General features: G+C 36.1%; 1 protein-coding gene across 4 annotated transcripts in view; it reads right to left on the reverse strand.

Annotated features, from left to right (window-relative positions):
* Positions 1–17,090, reverse strand: part of STRN (striatin) — a 69,930-nt gene that overhangs the window by 17,828 nt on the left and 35,012 nt on the right. Inside the window, exons 6-11 of one of the 4 annotated variants that reach the window (XM_058802728.1) lie at positions 14,122–14,257; positions 12,165–12,300; positions 8,366–8,476; positions 5,975–6,061; positions 5,276–5,419; positions 3,003–3,139 (exon numbers count right to left, since the gene is read on the reverse strand). In XM_058802728.1, coding sequence (XP_058658711.1) covers positions 3,003–3,139; positions 5,276–5,419; positions 5,975–6,061; positions 8,366–8,476; positions 12,165–12,300; positions 14,122–14,257 — 751 coding nt within the window. The remainder of the gene's footprint in view (positions 1–3,002; positions 3,140–5,275; positions 5,420–5,974; positions 6,062–8,365; positions 8,477–12,164; positions 12,301–14,121; positions 14,258–17,090) is intronic. The other 3 variants (XM_058802729.1, XM_058802730.1, XM_058802731.1) reach the window with 3 other exon arrangements.

Genomic DNA, 17,090 nt, shown 5'->3' on the forward strand with positions numbered 1-17,090 from the left:
TGCTGAGGGAACCTGCCTGCCCTCCAGCTGCCGTACCAGCAGCACGGGTTCTGTGCCACAGCTGCAAAAGCCACAAAGACATCTCAGATGGCCTAACAGTGAATTCCAGTCCTGGCAAGATAAAATTCTATATTTGCCTGACATTCATTTAAAAATGTCCTTCCAAAAGGAGTCCAAGAAGGGCACTTCATAAACTGGAAAGCAGATGGAAGGCAGTCCCAGCTAGGAGACCAGCAGCAGAGCTGGAAACAGATTCTTGTCCTGACACATCACCCACCTGGCTGCACCACATCACTCTACCCACCAGTCTCACAAGCTCTGAGGCTGGTTACTCACACAGCACACAACCTCCTTCTGTCTCTCCGCACCAAAGCACAACTGTGAGGTAACCCAAGGCCTGAAAAGCACTTTGGCGGGATGCTAACCCCAAAATTGGCACCTGATCTGGATTTGCCAGTTACAATAATACTTGTGTCTATACAAAATTGAAAATGAATTGCAAACAAATTGAAAACTAAAGACAGCAATGACAGGTACTTCTCTTGTTCAAAGTTGTAAGAAATCAAACAAGGGCCCACTGCAAAGTCTAAAACGTCCAAATCAGTACTTAACATTAAATGCAATGATTTTGTGGTTCAGTCACTCTTACCTAAAATCTATTACAACTTTATGAAGATGATTAATCTATCCAGAAGACTAGAGGAAAAAAAAAAAACAGAGCCAACTAAAGTGAACATTTGTCAAGAATGTGTAAAGGAAGGAAAAAGAAAAGGCAAACTTAATTCTATTGGCTAGCAATCTGGAAAATTCAATCTTGTTAGATACTCTAAAAACCAATATACAAAAAAAAAAGTCTTTTAAGTAATAAATTAATAATCTTCATTACCAAGTGAAAACCATTCTTCAATTTACAGTCAAAGCACTATGTAAAAAACTGAAACCATGAAATGAGGTAGGCTAATGCTGCCATTTTTACAAGAAAATAATCCAGCAAAAATGACAGTGAGATGAAAGGAACCAAAAATGGGAAAACTGTCTGCCACTCTTGAAAGCAAATATATTTAAAGACTGATTCACGTGATCTTTCAACTTAATTCTCCATATGATTCAAAACTGAAACTTAAAAATAAATACTAAGCTTTCACTAATCATACCTGATTCACATTTGGCAGCTAGATTACATTATCTGTAAGCTAAACTTACAATAAACTTGAAATAGGAACAACAGCCTTTCATTTTGCTTCAATAAAGTGCACAGTAACCAGAGCAAATAGTTTTATAAATTTTTTTTAATTGTCAGCACTAGAAAAAGGTAAGGGTCAAGGTAACCATGAGTATGAATTCCTGATCACAGGACTTCATACAGGCATTGGACAAATGAACAAATAGAAGTTAGTATTCTCTACCATGCAGGAAAGGACTGGAGTGGATAAAGAAGTGCTACTCCATAAATGAAAGCTGTTAGTTCAGGATACAGAGACATGAACAAACACAACATTTATATGGACACTTGCACAATGAAGTCAAGCAATGAAAGCATCTTGTACAGATGGGTTAGCTTTGTCATTTCTCTGAATTTAAAATCCAGCCTTGGATTTTTAGGAGCACCTGTAACAGCAATTTATTTGTACATTACTGTACCCCTTTCTGAAGACATAGTTAGGGACAATTAGTTCTTAAAAACATCAAGTTGGTAGATAATACTGAAATACTGAATATCAGCAGAAATGCTCTGCATTCATTGCAATATTGATGATTCATAACATATCACATGTTCAGAAACTTGCTATAGTGGTAGGGCATGTCTCTGCAGTGGCACTCTCAAATGAGTCAAAGATTTTATTAACTATGTATTTCATTACTTTACACGTAAATACAGGGGTAGAACTTCAAAGTAAGGACCTGCATCTTATGTCCAAAGTTTCAGATTTAATTTGTCATGGTAAAATCCCAGATAATGATTATTTAAGAATCAGATTTACTGAAGGGTAGGATTCATCCCCATCCAAGAATTAAAAATTATCTCTGAAATCCCTCAACCTTGACACAGCTGGGCAATGCAACAGCAAGATTAAACTGAAGCTGACAGATCACACAAGAGCAGATTAATAAATTAATACCTGAAGTATCCTTTCCTAAGAAATCAGAAACACAGAAAAAAAATTGCACACAACTGAGAAGATGTACTGTTAAGAAAGATTTTTTTCATAAACAGTGCAAGAAAAATAAGGCCACAGAAGTGCTGTCCACAAAACCCTCCCAAGAGTTCTGGTCCAGTTTCCTGTTTGAAATGAAACTATTCCTCACACCAGAGGTAATGTAAACCACAGTTTTAAATATCTCCCAGGAGAGGGATTCCTTTGTTTCTCTGTTTCAGTATCACCTACTACATAACTTTCTCCCCCAGTGTCGTACCTGAACCTCCCAAGCCATAATTTGCTGTTTTCTCCTGCCTTAACACCTGGCACTATGGAGAAGCTTGGCTCTGTCATCCTTACAAGCACCCTTCTAACACCTGCAGGCTGCTATTCAAGCACTCCTCTGCATCCTAACAGCTAAGCAAGACCAGCTCCCTTAACATCTACTCATCAGTCAGAAGCTACTGGATACTCCTCAATTTTTCTACAACCCTTTTTAAGTGGAGTGGCCCAAAACTGCATACAGCCCACGTAAAAGGGACATAAATGTCTCTCAATCTACTGGCCATGATACTCCTAATTTTGCTCAGTCACTGGAGTTACATGCGCCCAGATGTACCACTATCACTAATTTACTTTCAACTACTTGCATAACATGGCAGGCAAATGAGAGGAGAGGGGCTGGCAGAGAGCTTGAATGCTGCTGTGCATGGGAAGGAGTCCTTTGCCAAGTAAAACTTTGTGACATCCTCTGGCAGCATAATTTTAACTGGAGAATGTTTTCTGCTGAGTCTATACACAAGTAACTTGCATCTGCCTTCAACAAGACAGAAGGACATTGAGTTACCATTAATAACCACTTACATCATAAGTCAGTGAATCTGCCTCATTTGCTACTGTAAGGCCTGCCAGTTCTCCAAGACCCAGTTCATTTTCAAGGGCTTCATCTGTTCCCATAATGAAAGATTTCCCTGAGGATGGAGGGAATGTTAAAGCTTCCACTGCAAGAAAACAAAACAAACAAAAAAATCCTGAAACATAGATTTACACTACAGTGTACAATAAAAGCACATTTTCCACTTTTAGAATGCTACATATCTGTCAAGTAGCTGAGGGCAAAAAGATCCACAGAGATTCACAGAAAAACAGCTATTCCAAAGATAATCACCATACTCACCAATAAGCAGCACCCTCTGAACACACCTACACTTGAGGTGTGTGCAACTCCAGACAGTAAATGGAGCCAGCCACGGGCAGGAAGGGTGTGCTACCATTAATCCATTTAAAGTGCACAAGAAACACAGAAAACACCTTCCCCAACTCAACTACAAAATATAGCAAATAGATATCGAAGAAGCAAAAATGTAGATAAAAACAGCTGGGAGCAGCCTAAAACAAAGCCCTTCAAGCACTGCTCTTTGAATGGGTCTCTTAGTTATTACCTTTTCATCACAAACATCTTTTACCTCCTCCACCCCTAAGTCTACACTACAGTTTTCTTCTCCTGTGTTTTGAATTCACAATGCAATATTTCACTTAACACACAATACATAGATGACATCAAATTTGAAAACTTCCTAGAATAAAAAAATGTGTGCCCAAAATATGGCGTCTCAGCTTTATAAAGAAATACACAGCTAACATTAATACCAAACTCAAACTGGTAACAATCAGCTGTCCTTTTTTTGTGAGAATCCATGCGAGTCTCTGAATTAGAAAACACATTACTGAAAGGACATGAAAATAGAGCTCTGCTAATACAGCTCTCAGTACATGTGAGAAAAGTTGGAAAGGGAACATTCAACAAAAAATTCTTCCACTCCACAAAGCGTTGCTAAGTTACCCCCTTCTTTCATGAAGAAAATCACTGAGCATGAAGGAAGCAGAACTACTGAGATCTTTGGTAGCTATTCCACACACCAGAGCTTTTTATGCATCTTAATTTTAACTTGGCCGACCTACTTTTTCACTCTCACTGAAAGACTGCTAAGTGGAACTCATGTTTTGCACATTTGTCAAAAAACATATTTACCATTTTAATAGACCACATGATACCACAGAATCATAGAATGGTTTGGGTTGGAAAGGACCTTACAGATCATCATGTTCCAGCCCCCTGCCACAGGCAGAGACACCTTTCACTTGATGGGATTGTTCAAAGCACCATTCAACTTGGCACAGAACACTTCCAGGGACAGGGCTCCACAGCTTCTCTGGACAACGTGTTCAGTGTCTCACTACCCTGACAGTAAAGAATTTCTTCCTAATAGCCAATCTACACCTGCCCTCTTTTCAGTCTGAAACCATTCTCCCTCGCGCTGTCACTACATGCCCACATAGAAGTCCCTCTCCACCTCTCTTGCAGGCTCCCTTTAGGTACTGGAAGGCTGCCATGTTTGACAAATTAATATAGCTTCATATCCTATATGATATTATGCTCTACATTATAGCAATTCAAATACTGAATCAAATAGATGACTCAGCATTTTTCAGACTTAATAGTAGTGCTTCATTACAAAGATGCATGTGTGGCTCTCCATACTTGGACTAGCCCTATGAGAATTTCTCCTAATTTTTGGAATACATTATGGAAATTAATACACTGGCAAGCTGCAAGTTGTCCTGTATGATTCACTACATAATCATGCTTCACTGCACATGCTTTTGAAAGCTATAGTAAGGCATCTGTGTTTACCTGCACAGCCTCTATCTTTGTACTTTGGAAAAAAGAGCACACTTGTGTGTGTGTATGTATACATACATACATTTAAAATTATGTCAATGGGAAAAAAAATTATGCTCTTATGTCCTCAGAGCTTCTGGCCCACACTTGTCTGCCAGGCTTGAGCACAAACAAAAGCAAGTGATTTAGGATGATTATATTACAAAGCCACCAAGTGCCAAATTATTTTTCTCATTGTGCTCAAAGAGATTCAGCCAAGACTTGAACTTAGGTAGGTGTCTTGACCTTACTAATCGTAACCATAATGGAGGAATGGGAATGTAATTTATTACACCTAAAACTTGCAATACTGAATCAGAATTTGTAAAGTGCTTGGAAAGTCAGAGAGGATAATTCTTTAGTAACTATAAACATCCACCCTCTATGAAGGGGTATGCACTTTTTTAATATTTACCTTCATCCGTCCTGTTTATCTCATGTTCAATGAGCCTGGAACTACTGGGCCTAGAAGAAGGTGCAACAGATGGCTGTAATGAAGGGAGATCATCAACATCTCTCAAGTTTGCAAGCATATCTTGCAGCTTTGACCTGTTGGGCCCTAACCAGAAAAAAACAAAAAATTAAAGGGTTTAGGCATAGTTCACGATGACACTCCTTTTATCAGATATGCTACAGCAGCACATGCAACAATGGATCCTACCTTGCATTATGACATTACCACAGAAAAACTAATGAGCACTTATTTCAGCAGTAACTAATCATCCAGCATGAAATGAATTTCAAGAAGAAAGTGATAGAAGCAGCTGAGAATTGTGAAAGCACAATTTTCCCCATATGAATGGACTCATAGGCTACTTGTACGGGATGCTGAGGAATGCCGCCAACTGAGTCACACTTTAGATAATTAGAATATTTACTTTGCTAAAACGATAGCTGACATCCATGAATATTTTAGAATTTGTGCATCAGGTACTTTGTGCAGCATATTCTTATGACAACATTATAATTTAAATTTATTTGTGCAGTAGTGTAGTATCGTGAACTATATAATCCAAGAAGTTATACTTATATTAAAATAAAAATGCAACTGGATTCACTGGCCTACTTCCTGAAGCTACATATGGTGAAGTCCCATGCCCTTCTTGACACTTACCTGTGCTTTGCTCCATCATTTTCCCACATCCCTGTTTTGACTGTTTTATATAGGATTGAGGCTGAAACATATCTTCGGTAGTTTTTCCTGTTGTAAGTTTAATTAAGAATGGGAAAATGTCTTACCCATAGTCCATTATGTTTTTTCCTAGACCAGTAAATAATACAGCTATTTTCAAGCAGCTTTAACACAGTAGTGTACTCTTAATATATGTATTCTCTCAAAAAACCATTCTATGATTCTATTCTCTTATTACTTCACAGGAATGTTTACTACAGCCTTGCAAAATCATGAGTTTACTAACGCAGTTGCAAATGCTACTTTGTCCACCCTAATCATAATGACTGATAATACACTAAATTGTATTTAACTTGTCTGTCGCCAAAATATTACTCAATCCAGAAAAACACTAAGAAGGATTTTGCAAGATTGTTTTACTATAATATCTGCTTTATAAAAACCAGTATTTTACTTAGTAGCAGTTCAGTGGCTAAGCACCATATATGATGAAATTAAAGTAATAGAAACAAACTTTGTAAAATTTATTATTTAGTTCCTTCTTTTTTCTCCAGACAGCCTCCCTCACATTTTTCTTCACTATGTGCAACATTATGAATAACTGAAAACAGGCTCTGATTCTTCCTGAATTTTCTGCATTGATGGCCCTCCAATGATGGTTTGTCCATGGAAAGATGCTTAATTTCACTGCTACAGTAAACCACTTTGTCTCCCAAGATCAAACCAATCAAATCAATCCAAAAGGTACTGAGCAGCAATTATCTTCATGAAGGAGCACTGGATATCTGAGTGCTGCCTTTCCATTGTGATTTTTTTATCATAATGATATAAAACATATTCCAATAATGTCTGCATCTATATTAACAATTAAGTTTTATCATCAAAAATAAAAAGACAACAGCTGTTCAAGAACAGAATTTCAACACTTGGATTAAATAATTTCTGCTAGACTAACGCCACAGCTATTTACCCTGAACCACATAACATGTCTGTGTATTTTAAAAATAACAGACAAGTTACAAAAATCACTTTCTTTGTAATCATATATTGGCATGCCCTGTCTATCTTTAACCATAAAGAAATTTAGAATCAATTTTGTTAAACATGAACACTTTAGTCAGCTCAGATTCTTGTCAGACTTGCAATTAACTTCCAGTAAATTAAATTACTCCAAAGATGACAAAAATATCACTTGAGAAATTTAAAAGCATGGTAATTATTTACCTTTTTTTGGTTTTAATTTGGAAAAAAGGAGATGTTTAGTTTTTGTTATTTCATAACATAATTTCAGCCAAATAACCAACTACTGAGTAGCAGCTAATGAGAATATCAATACAAAAAGTAATAAAACAAGTCAGTCTCAATGTGAAGCTCTGACATATTTACATCATTGTGCATATCTCTTTGGAAGTGAGAATTTCCTTGGTGTTCATAAGCATCTTACCACAAAGGGAGAAACATCCCTGAAATTTCTTACCAGACTACATGCAATATTATTAATATACATCTTTCACACATGAATTCTCAATATGGCTAGGTCTTTGAAACACAGCCATGAATACAGTGTTTCATTTTAAACTCTCCATCTGAGTTCAAAAATTTAATGGCTTACCTATCAAAACCAATTGATTTTACCAAAACATATCTGTATTTCAAGAAATGTAACAAAAAAATACAGGGCTAGAAACTGTATTTCAGATACTGTTCACAGGTGGTTTTTTTTTAAATAAAAATACCCAACTTTTTTGAAGGCTAATCCCAGAGGTATGAAAGTTAATAAATAAATCCTGTGATTTACAAATAAACTGATGGTCATAGTTGCTTCCTATTTCGAGCCCTGCATAACAAATTATGATGACAGCATGACTTTCATGTTGTGAATGTCAAGTATAAACAGGGGTAGAAATTAACCTGTTTTCTCCCACTGTCATCTAATAGGATACTCAAGAGAGTTTCCAGTTTGGTCTCTTTCTTTGCTTATTTATATACCAGACTTTAACTCTTCCTGTGAAACTGGCATGTTTCCAGCTAAGAAAGGATTCTGAAGTCTTCTGTATTAAAGTGTGAAGTATTAAAACAATGCCTTGTACAATTTAAATATCTGAATAACAAAAGTACAAAACATGCTCAAAGCAAGAATTTTTAACTAATCCAACACTTGGTTGGAAGAAGTTATATCTGATCCAACTATTTATCAGATAACTTGATCGTCTGTCATTAATTTCAACCCCTGAGAACTGGTGAACAGGAAAGCAGTCAGGAGCAGCAAAGTAAAAGAGTAAGTAATTTTAGGAAAACATTGAAAGAGAGATAGAATTAAGGGTGTGAAAGATGTGAGATTTATGATTTTAAGGTGCAATGTTTTCCACTTACTCTTCACCCCCTTTTTCCCCTTGCGCTCCTTTTTGTATTGTTCCTTGAGTTTGGTTATAACTCCCTGGTCGACATTCCAGGCTTCAGGCATGAGACACTGGTCTTCCTTTTCTAAACAAAGTGAAACAAATGAAACATCCTTTTTCAATAATGTCACCAAGTGATCTCCACTGAAGGAGGCAACAGCTGCTGTCAACGTTTGTCTTTTATTTTAAACAAGACAGAAATAGCACCAAGCCTGTGAAAGCTGCAAAACTGCTACTCACATTCCACTTCTGTTTGCTCAGAATGTTCTTATTAAAAATTGAGATGAAATTTCACATGTTTAATTCCCACAACCAAGCACATAGCTGTCCATAAATGTAAGCAACATTTACTTTACAATAAATCAGGACACATTTTTCATCTTTTTCTTTCCTCCAGGGAAAGAATTATTATATCTAGAAGAAACAGCTATGTTACTCGTCTACATAACTTTACAACTCAGATGCTGTGTACTGCATTTCAAATTCTCCTTTTATTGTTTTTGTGCTATGTTGTCATTTACACAAAGCAGTAGCACATTTAAATAATTTTGTAACACAATATTCATGTCATCATGGTTTAAATAAACACTTAGAGCACTAAAGCCATTAAACTTTACATAAAGGTGAAGGCCTGAGGTAGTAATCTTTGGAAAAAAAGTACAAAACATTTCAGCGTACCTAATTCAAAAACATCCCCACATTTGGATTTGGATTTGGTTTTTTTTCCTAAACATCTCCCTCAAATTGTTTCCTCTGTGACATGATACAGAATAGAAGAATCCTTCCAATTCTAGAGTATTCAGAGATTTTGAGCAAAACATGTTACGTGAGTTCAAATCCCCCAAGCAATTTTTCCATATATGGAGGCTGTCCTGAGGCAGCTTAGGAAAATAATTTGTGAGAGGAGGGGAGGTAATACAGCTCTTCCTCGTATATATTTTCTTTACCATTACAGCTCCAAAATCTTTGAAATGCATTATCTTTTTGCTTTGTTTTTCTCATTAAAATCTTAGCCTTATTATTTAAAGATTAATTCCTTTCAGACCAAGTTTGCTTTCTACATCAATAAGCTATGCTAGATCTTTCAAAAATCAAAACAATAATAAACTTATCCTCAGACCAAGCTGCAGAACTTAAATGTCTGTAGAGGAAGCACAACATTATCAATCACAGTCTGAAGGAGTCACTATGACTGCCCAGAAGATAAAAACCACACATAGGTTATTAATGTGACTGACTTGTCAAAAATAAATAGTGCTAAAAAAGACCTAGGGATCCTCTATCAACATCAAATTCAACAGGATTCAGCAACATATTCCTGCAGCAAAAGCAACCAACAACATCCTGGGCTGTATTAACAAGAATGTACGCAAGAGGGTGAAGGAAGTGACTGTTCCCCTGTGTTGGGCACTTGTGAGACCACAATTTGTAGTACTGTATCCAAGACAATATTTTTAATGGTGAGACCAATTATCAGCAAAGTGTAGCAAGTCTAAGGCAGCCACTAAGACTGTGCAGGCAGCTGGAGCAGATGGGCTACAAGGAGGGGCTGAGACTACTGTGAGAGCTCAGTGATGCCAAAAAAGGCAACTTAGTGTGGCTTCTAACTACCTGATACATAGATGTTGAGAAAATAGAGCCTGACTCTGCTCAGACTTGCATCACAGTGGGAGAAGATACTTTTTAAGGTGCTCTCTCACTCCTTTGAACCCTTCAGTCACGATCCTATACTCCTGGAGTGACAGATTAACTTAAGACCAAGTTTAGCAGTTTAAGTCTTTTAAGAAAAGCTATGAAAATAAGTATTAGTAAGCTGAAGAGAGACTCTAAAATAGATGGGCTAAGTAATGTCCTCTTAATGCATATACCTCAATTACCACTAATGAGCAAGAATTGCATAAAGAATTCAAAAACTATATGAGAAAATCATACTTCAGAGAATCAAGCATCTAGTCTTTGTGGAATTAGGCTGTAAGTTTTAATCATGCTTTTCCTCCCTGATTAGACTAGACATTTTTCCCTCCTCCAGAAAAAAAAAAAAAAAGAAAAAAAAAAGTTTAAATAGATTTTTATTAGGTTGTTGCCAGGAAAACACCCAATATATTAATTTTCTGCAGACTGTCCCAGCATGCTTTCCACATGTCCCACAGATACTATTCAACTTCAGAAGTGGATCCTGAACTATGGCTATTCAAGTGCTTAACAGCTTAAAAATTACCAGAAAACATTTGAGGACCTTTCAAGCCAAATGGGTTCAACAGTTTACTGTAACTGAACAATAACACTTGGAATCCAAAATGAAGAAAGAATTTCCTCTGTTGCTGCTGTCCCTCACTACAACATCACTCTACTGTACCACATTTAACAGTTTCACTTAAGCTCACCTAAGTGATTTACAACAGCAGTTCTTTGAAGAAGCTAAGTCTCACACAGTTACCATAAAAGACACAGGCTGTGAAAGAAGTCATTGAAAAACATGAACACCTCCAATACAAACAAACCTTTTTGCATTTCTGGAAATGAAAGGAGTACTTTTAATAACAATTTATTTTAAATGTTAGACTTCTGCTCACTGGTACTCAGTTGCCATCAATGAAAGCAAAAATAAACCAGAAGTGTGAATTTGAGAACAAAAAGCTCCTGTTGGCATACTGACTTTTTGGTGACACAAGCAACAGCTGCACTGATCCTGCATAAATGGATAAAATTTTAGTATTAAAAAGCAGTATCCAATTATTTTTTTAAGAGCAGCATTTCTAGATTTGTTTGTTGAATGACTGCTATCAAATGACCAGCAAATACTGACTGCTGTATCTAATGATATTACAACATCCTCTTAAGCAGAGATTACATCACACTGAACAGTAACTTGGAGTCCAACCAGGAGATGGACATGGCTTCAGTGAAATACAGCATCTTGGAGATGCTCATGTGAGAGCCACAGCTACCATGGCTTATCTGTCTGTCACAGCTGCAGCTCCATTACAAAGCTCAATCATTTCCCATCATCTTCACTAGCGCCATGTGCACCTATCCTTCAGACTTTCCAGAGCAGCTAAAGTAGGAATCAACTTCCCATCAAGATATTTAACCAGTTCTCTTCTTTCTCCCCTTCTCTATACCGAGGGTTTAGGCAGAATAATTATGTCAAGGTAAAGTGGAGATGGTGGCAATGCAGGTTACAGGACATGAACCTCAAAGGACAGACAGCAGTTTGTGAAATGTCTCTGTGACTAGTGGCCCTAAAGATACATTATTCTGCTAAATTATAAAAGAAAATTTGAGCAGCTGAAGAGTTCATATTAACTAAATTACTAACCCACAACATGAGTACAACTCATTTGGATTTTATGACTCACATTACACTATGCATCAAAGAGAAAAGGCAAAGATGACAAAATAACTTTCATATCATAATTTTAAAATACAGCTTTATCAGAGCCCTTCATGCACATGGGTCACTGGAAAAATACATTGAAATACCACTCATAAAATTTAAATTCTATCTGCCTTAGAATTAGTGAAAAGGAAAAAGACCCGAGGCAGAAACCTTGAAGATTCTTTACATTGAAGCAGTTTACAGAAAAGAGATTATATCAAGAGGACTTAAGTCTACCAATTATTTACTGATAATAAGATAGAAATAGAAATAGTAGAAATTATCAAAAGATGCTGTGATCCTGACAGAGTTCTCATTCAATGAACTGATCAGTCACAATATATTCTTAGCACACTTTTTTTTTCTCCTGGTATGATCCATCAAATTTCCTTACCCCAGTCTGTTCCATCTCCTGAACTTCTCGATTCCGCATCACCATCATCTGAGGTAACCAAAAAGTCAAACTCTTTCAAAGCCTCTTCTGTATCTCTGTCTTCACTGCTGTCAGATAGCACTCTTTTCCTTACAATCTGAAGGGTCAGAAAGTACAGGGAAAAAATGCTGACTTAAGTTACAAACATATTTTTAATCCAAGCAGCACTGTCTTGTCCTCTATGCAAAACCCAAACAGGAAGTCGAAGAGGAAGCAGAAAAGTACACATTAATAAGCAAATCTGGAATAGTACACAGACATTGTTCAAACTCCTAAGTGAAAATGAAACTCTTTCTTCCTGTGACCATCAATAATCAATCACGTGGATAATAACCTACACTAATCTACACCACTATCTTTTTCTTTAGTACTACAAATGTACAAACTCTCTCTTAAAACGTTGCTGAAAAACACATAAAACACACAAACAAAAACTCCAGAATGCCACAGAAAAGACTTCAGTAAAACCAAACTCACTTTGCTTTTCTGAAAATAGCTAACTTTCAATTCTGAAATCATTCTCTATGTGGACTAAGACTCAACTCCAGGAAACAAATAAACCAACCCCAAATCCCACAGCTGACAAGAGCTGATTTTCTTAGACTTTGTAAGTCATTCCATCCTGAATGCTTTCCCAGATTGTATTGCTACTTAAACATGTTGCTTTTCATGTTTAAACTGAATTTCCTTCTCAGATTCAAAAGCAAATTCTGGTAAAAGAAAAAAAATATACGATTTAATGAAGAATTTCACTTTAAGTTTTCCACAAATTTACTTTTTCCTTCAAAATCAAAATGAACTAGATTCTTTGCAGTTATTTGACCAACTGGTAAGCTGATGCATGATACATGAAAATCGTATCACAATTTTTACTTCTACAGAAATAGAAAATTTACATTAATCAAAATGTTTTGACTTGGACACTTGCTAAGGGTCAGTCTGTAAAGACTCCAGTACGTAGCCCAACGTCCCACAGCTTATGAGGATGACTGATTGTATCTCCTCTAAATACAGAGAGCCAATTTCTAAACCTGAAGCAATTCTAAACTTCAAGCTTCATTTCTTCAGCAGGCTTAGTGAACATACTGTATTACACAAGACTTAACAGAAGAGTCTCAGACTTTAGTTCATAGTCCATGAATGACAGGAAAGATCTGAAAAGATCCCCTTTAAAAATTCCATAAAACTAATGGGTTTTTAGTGTTAATTCTTAAAACTGACCATAAAAACAATCACATCCATCATCTCTTATCTGCTTCAATTTTTAGGAAACAATTCACTGAATAAATGGTAATTTTAAAGAAGAGTACTGATTGCATGTATCTGTGTGATCATATGAATAAATCATATAGCAAAGTATAGATCATGAGTGAGGTTAAGGCATTTGACTGAACAAACAAAAAAATTTCTTAACTACATTAGAGTTCTTCCAGTTAAACCTCTTCCTTCCACAAGCCATAAATACAAGTGCATTTTAGTTTTGTAATCTAATACAATTTTTATAAGTAATTTCAAGTATCATTAATTTTTTAATAAATATTCAAGAATCATTATTGACATGCAATGTTATGAGCAATACCTTCAAACTAAGCTGAGAACTGTAAAAAAGGACAATGATACCTTAAAAATTGTGTTCCAGTATCTATCAAAAATACTAGTCAGTATGGAATAGTAAAGAGACAATTTTAGAAAAATTTAATCTAACTCAGAGCAATAAAGATGGCAAAGCATAACTTGTATGCAAAAACTTAGAAATGCACATATAATTCCTCTTATGCACACATGCTTGGACAGAACATCATAAAGATGCATTAATGATTTGCATGTGTACATACACAGTCATATACTTTGCTTATAGGCACCTCATTAATCTCACTTTTTCTGTTCTTCGTAACTTTCAATTATTTTTTCCACTCACTGTTGCAGTATCAATGATTGTTTTCTCTCTTCCTTCAATATCTTCTTCATCTTCCTCATCACTAAAGTCTGCAGCTGCATTTTCAAGAAATTTGAAGGTCTCTAGCAGAGAGGCAGAGTCAGTCAATTCAGGTTTCCTAAACAACAACAACAATCACCATCATGAGAGAAAAGAAATCCCAATGAAGTTTCTTTTGCAATTACTAAGCTGTTCTGTATTATTACATCCAACATATAAGACTAAAATAAACCTACAAGTAAAAATGGACTGTTAACAGCTAAAATTCTTGTGGCCAAAGAAACAATATACATAAAGTGTATTATTAGAACCAACAATTATTCTTAGTATGGCTGCCATTACTAGGACAGAGACTTCAATTTTTTATTCGAAAAGCATTTTAAAGCAACATTCATTTGACACATGCCCAAAACAACATCAATTCTGCTATGCCATTACTGAAAGCCTCAGCAACAAGGACATGAGCCACAGCTACCAAGCTGAGCTCCCACATGTACATCAGGGTACAGGAAAACTTTGCTAGTGCTAGCTGATGTTCCTCATCTTGCTGGGAAACACCAAACTCTAGATCTATCATTCATTAGCTTTTAAGACATGATAAATATGCCACTATAAAAGAATATAATGGGAAAATATCATTTATGACTAAATAATATTTGAATTTACATTAAACAAATAAGAAAATAGATGAGGATGGGTAAAATTATGACTGTGCTGGCAGAAATTTAGGCAGTGTCTCAGAACAGGAAGCATAAGGGCTGTTATACTAACAACAGAAGAGGAAGAATCCAAGAAACAGGACTGTAACAATTACTAAACTCTGACAAAAGTACAGATAAAGCAGTCCTAAAATTATTAACAGGATCTGTGTTTACTATGCAGAAGATGCACTTCTCCATCAACCCCTGAAAGATACAGCAAACAAAATTCATTCATCTTGAATTGTTACAATTCCTTCCAGTAAAACCTGGTACGATCTTTAGATGGCTTTGAAGCAGTGAAGACAAGCTTTACTGTTTTCTTACCTTTAATCAGTAGACAGTTTTTCATAGTTCATCACTAAATGCACGTGATCTTGATTCTCACAACCACTGAAACAGCAGAAGTTTCCCCCTCTCTCCTTTCAGAATTGTAGCTCTAAATTGTTTTATGCAGTCACCCTTAGTACCAGCAAGTGCCTTGCTTCTGCTAAGCATTTCAAAAGGTTCAATCAGCTAACACACCTATACAGTAAGGCCTTGTAATCCCCCTGCAGTGTGAGCACCTGATCATCCATCCATCCATCCATCCATCCATCCATCCATCCATCCATCCCCCACTTACTCCAGGGTTTCGTCATAACGCTTTCCAAAAGTCTACTGCAGGAAGCATCCAAGGGCAAAAGCTTTGATGTGCAATAAGGCACAATAAGCAGCACACTTCCTTCTGTGCAAAGTCTCTGCTCAAGCAGTTCTATGCTTACATGACAACAATCAGCAGAAGTGGCTTCTTCATAGCCCCAGTATATCTGCATTTCATTAAGACAATTTGCTACTCTACTTTTTTTTTAATTTACTCACCATTATAACCCAAAAATGCCAACAGAGATTTCACTTTCATTAGAAATTCTGCATACACAGCAGCCTCATAATATATATAATATACCTCCATGTACATTATGTTTTCATGGTCACTGTTTTTTCCAACAGTGGTTCCGCTTTTCCAGATCTTAACTTAGATCTAAGAACAATCTTAAGCAAGTTTCAAATCTGCCCTGCTTCCAGCAGTATTGTGACTCTTGTTTCTATGACAAACCTGGAAACAACCTGTGCCATCTTTATTTTTCCTTAAGTAATCACTACTTTGGCAACCTGTAACACCTCATGAATCTGTAGTAACAATGAACATTTTCACAGAAATCCTATGGTATAGTTGCCTTTCTGTTTCCAACAGAAATATCTTTGTAAGACAGCACATTACAAGATATACTTAATTTGACTAACTTCTTGACTTTCAGCAAATTCTGAGAGGCTGTGTCTACTTGTATTTGACTAAATCTTCCAACCACAACTGTTACTGGGTTTTTTTCCTCTATATTTTGCCATGTAAAAATCTGCCATGTAGAAACACTATGGCTTATATCTATAATAGCAATTATCAGACATACTCCAGGTAAACAGCAATATATGAACTAACACCAAACATGGACTATAAAATTTTAATTAAGAGACCTTACTATTAAGAAACAGATATCCTTCTACAGGTCCAAGTATTTGCAGTAAATCATACCAGACTTGGTACTCATTTGCTCTTAAACCTGGCTCTCTCACACTGAAGTTCAAAGTGACTACCAAAAAAGGTTGTATCTTTTTTCTTGATTAACTGCTCTGATTTCAACTGTCCTATTAATTATTGCATATTTTAGTGGGCAGGATATATATACATAATAATGTATCTACATTTACATGGGGAGCAAGGGTAAATGGGTATCTCAAGCACTGGGAAACATGGTAGCTTATTTATCATGTATTTCAAAACTCCTGTACAGTACAGAAATGTACAGTCAGCATAGTGCCATGGAAGATTATTTGTGCTAAGACACAACTTCCATAAAAGAATTCTTAAAAACCAAAAAAGAAAATAGAAGAGAAAGAATATCTAAACTATCCAAGGGTTCTACAGGAAGATAGTTTCAAGCTGACAGACAGGCTGATTTCCTATACTGTACCCCAATAAACTTCAGCAGTCAAATCAAAGGTGATTTAATAATTTCAGCTATTTGTCATCCTTTAGCAGAATATGAACATAATACATTTTGGATAATGCTGTCAGCGTGAATACTTTGGAAGAACATAAAATATATTGAAGAAAAATGCCTGGCCTTAGCTAATTTATGCTATGCAATTTGATGGATATTTCAAGCTTGCTTGCTTCACTAATTTTCCATCTCTCTTTTTTTTTTCATTTTTTCT

This window comes from Ammospiza caudacuta, chromosome 3 (genome assembly GCF_027887145.1).
Source record: "Ammospiza caudacuta isolate bAmmCau1 chromosome 3, bAmmCau1.pri, whole genome shotgun sequence".
In the NCBI taxonomy this organism is placed as follows: Eukaryota; Metazoa; Chordata; class Aves; order Passeriformes; family Passerellidae; genus Ammospiza; species Ammospiza caudacuta.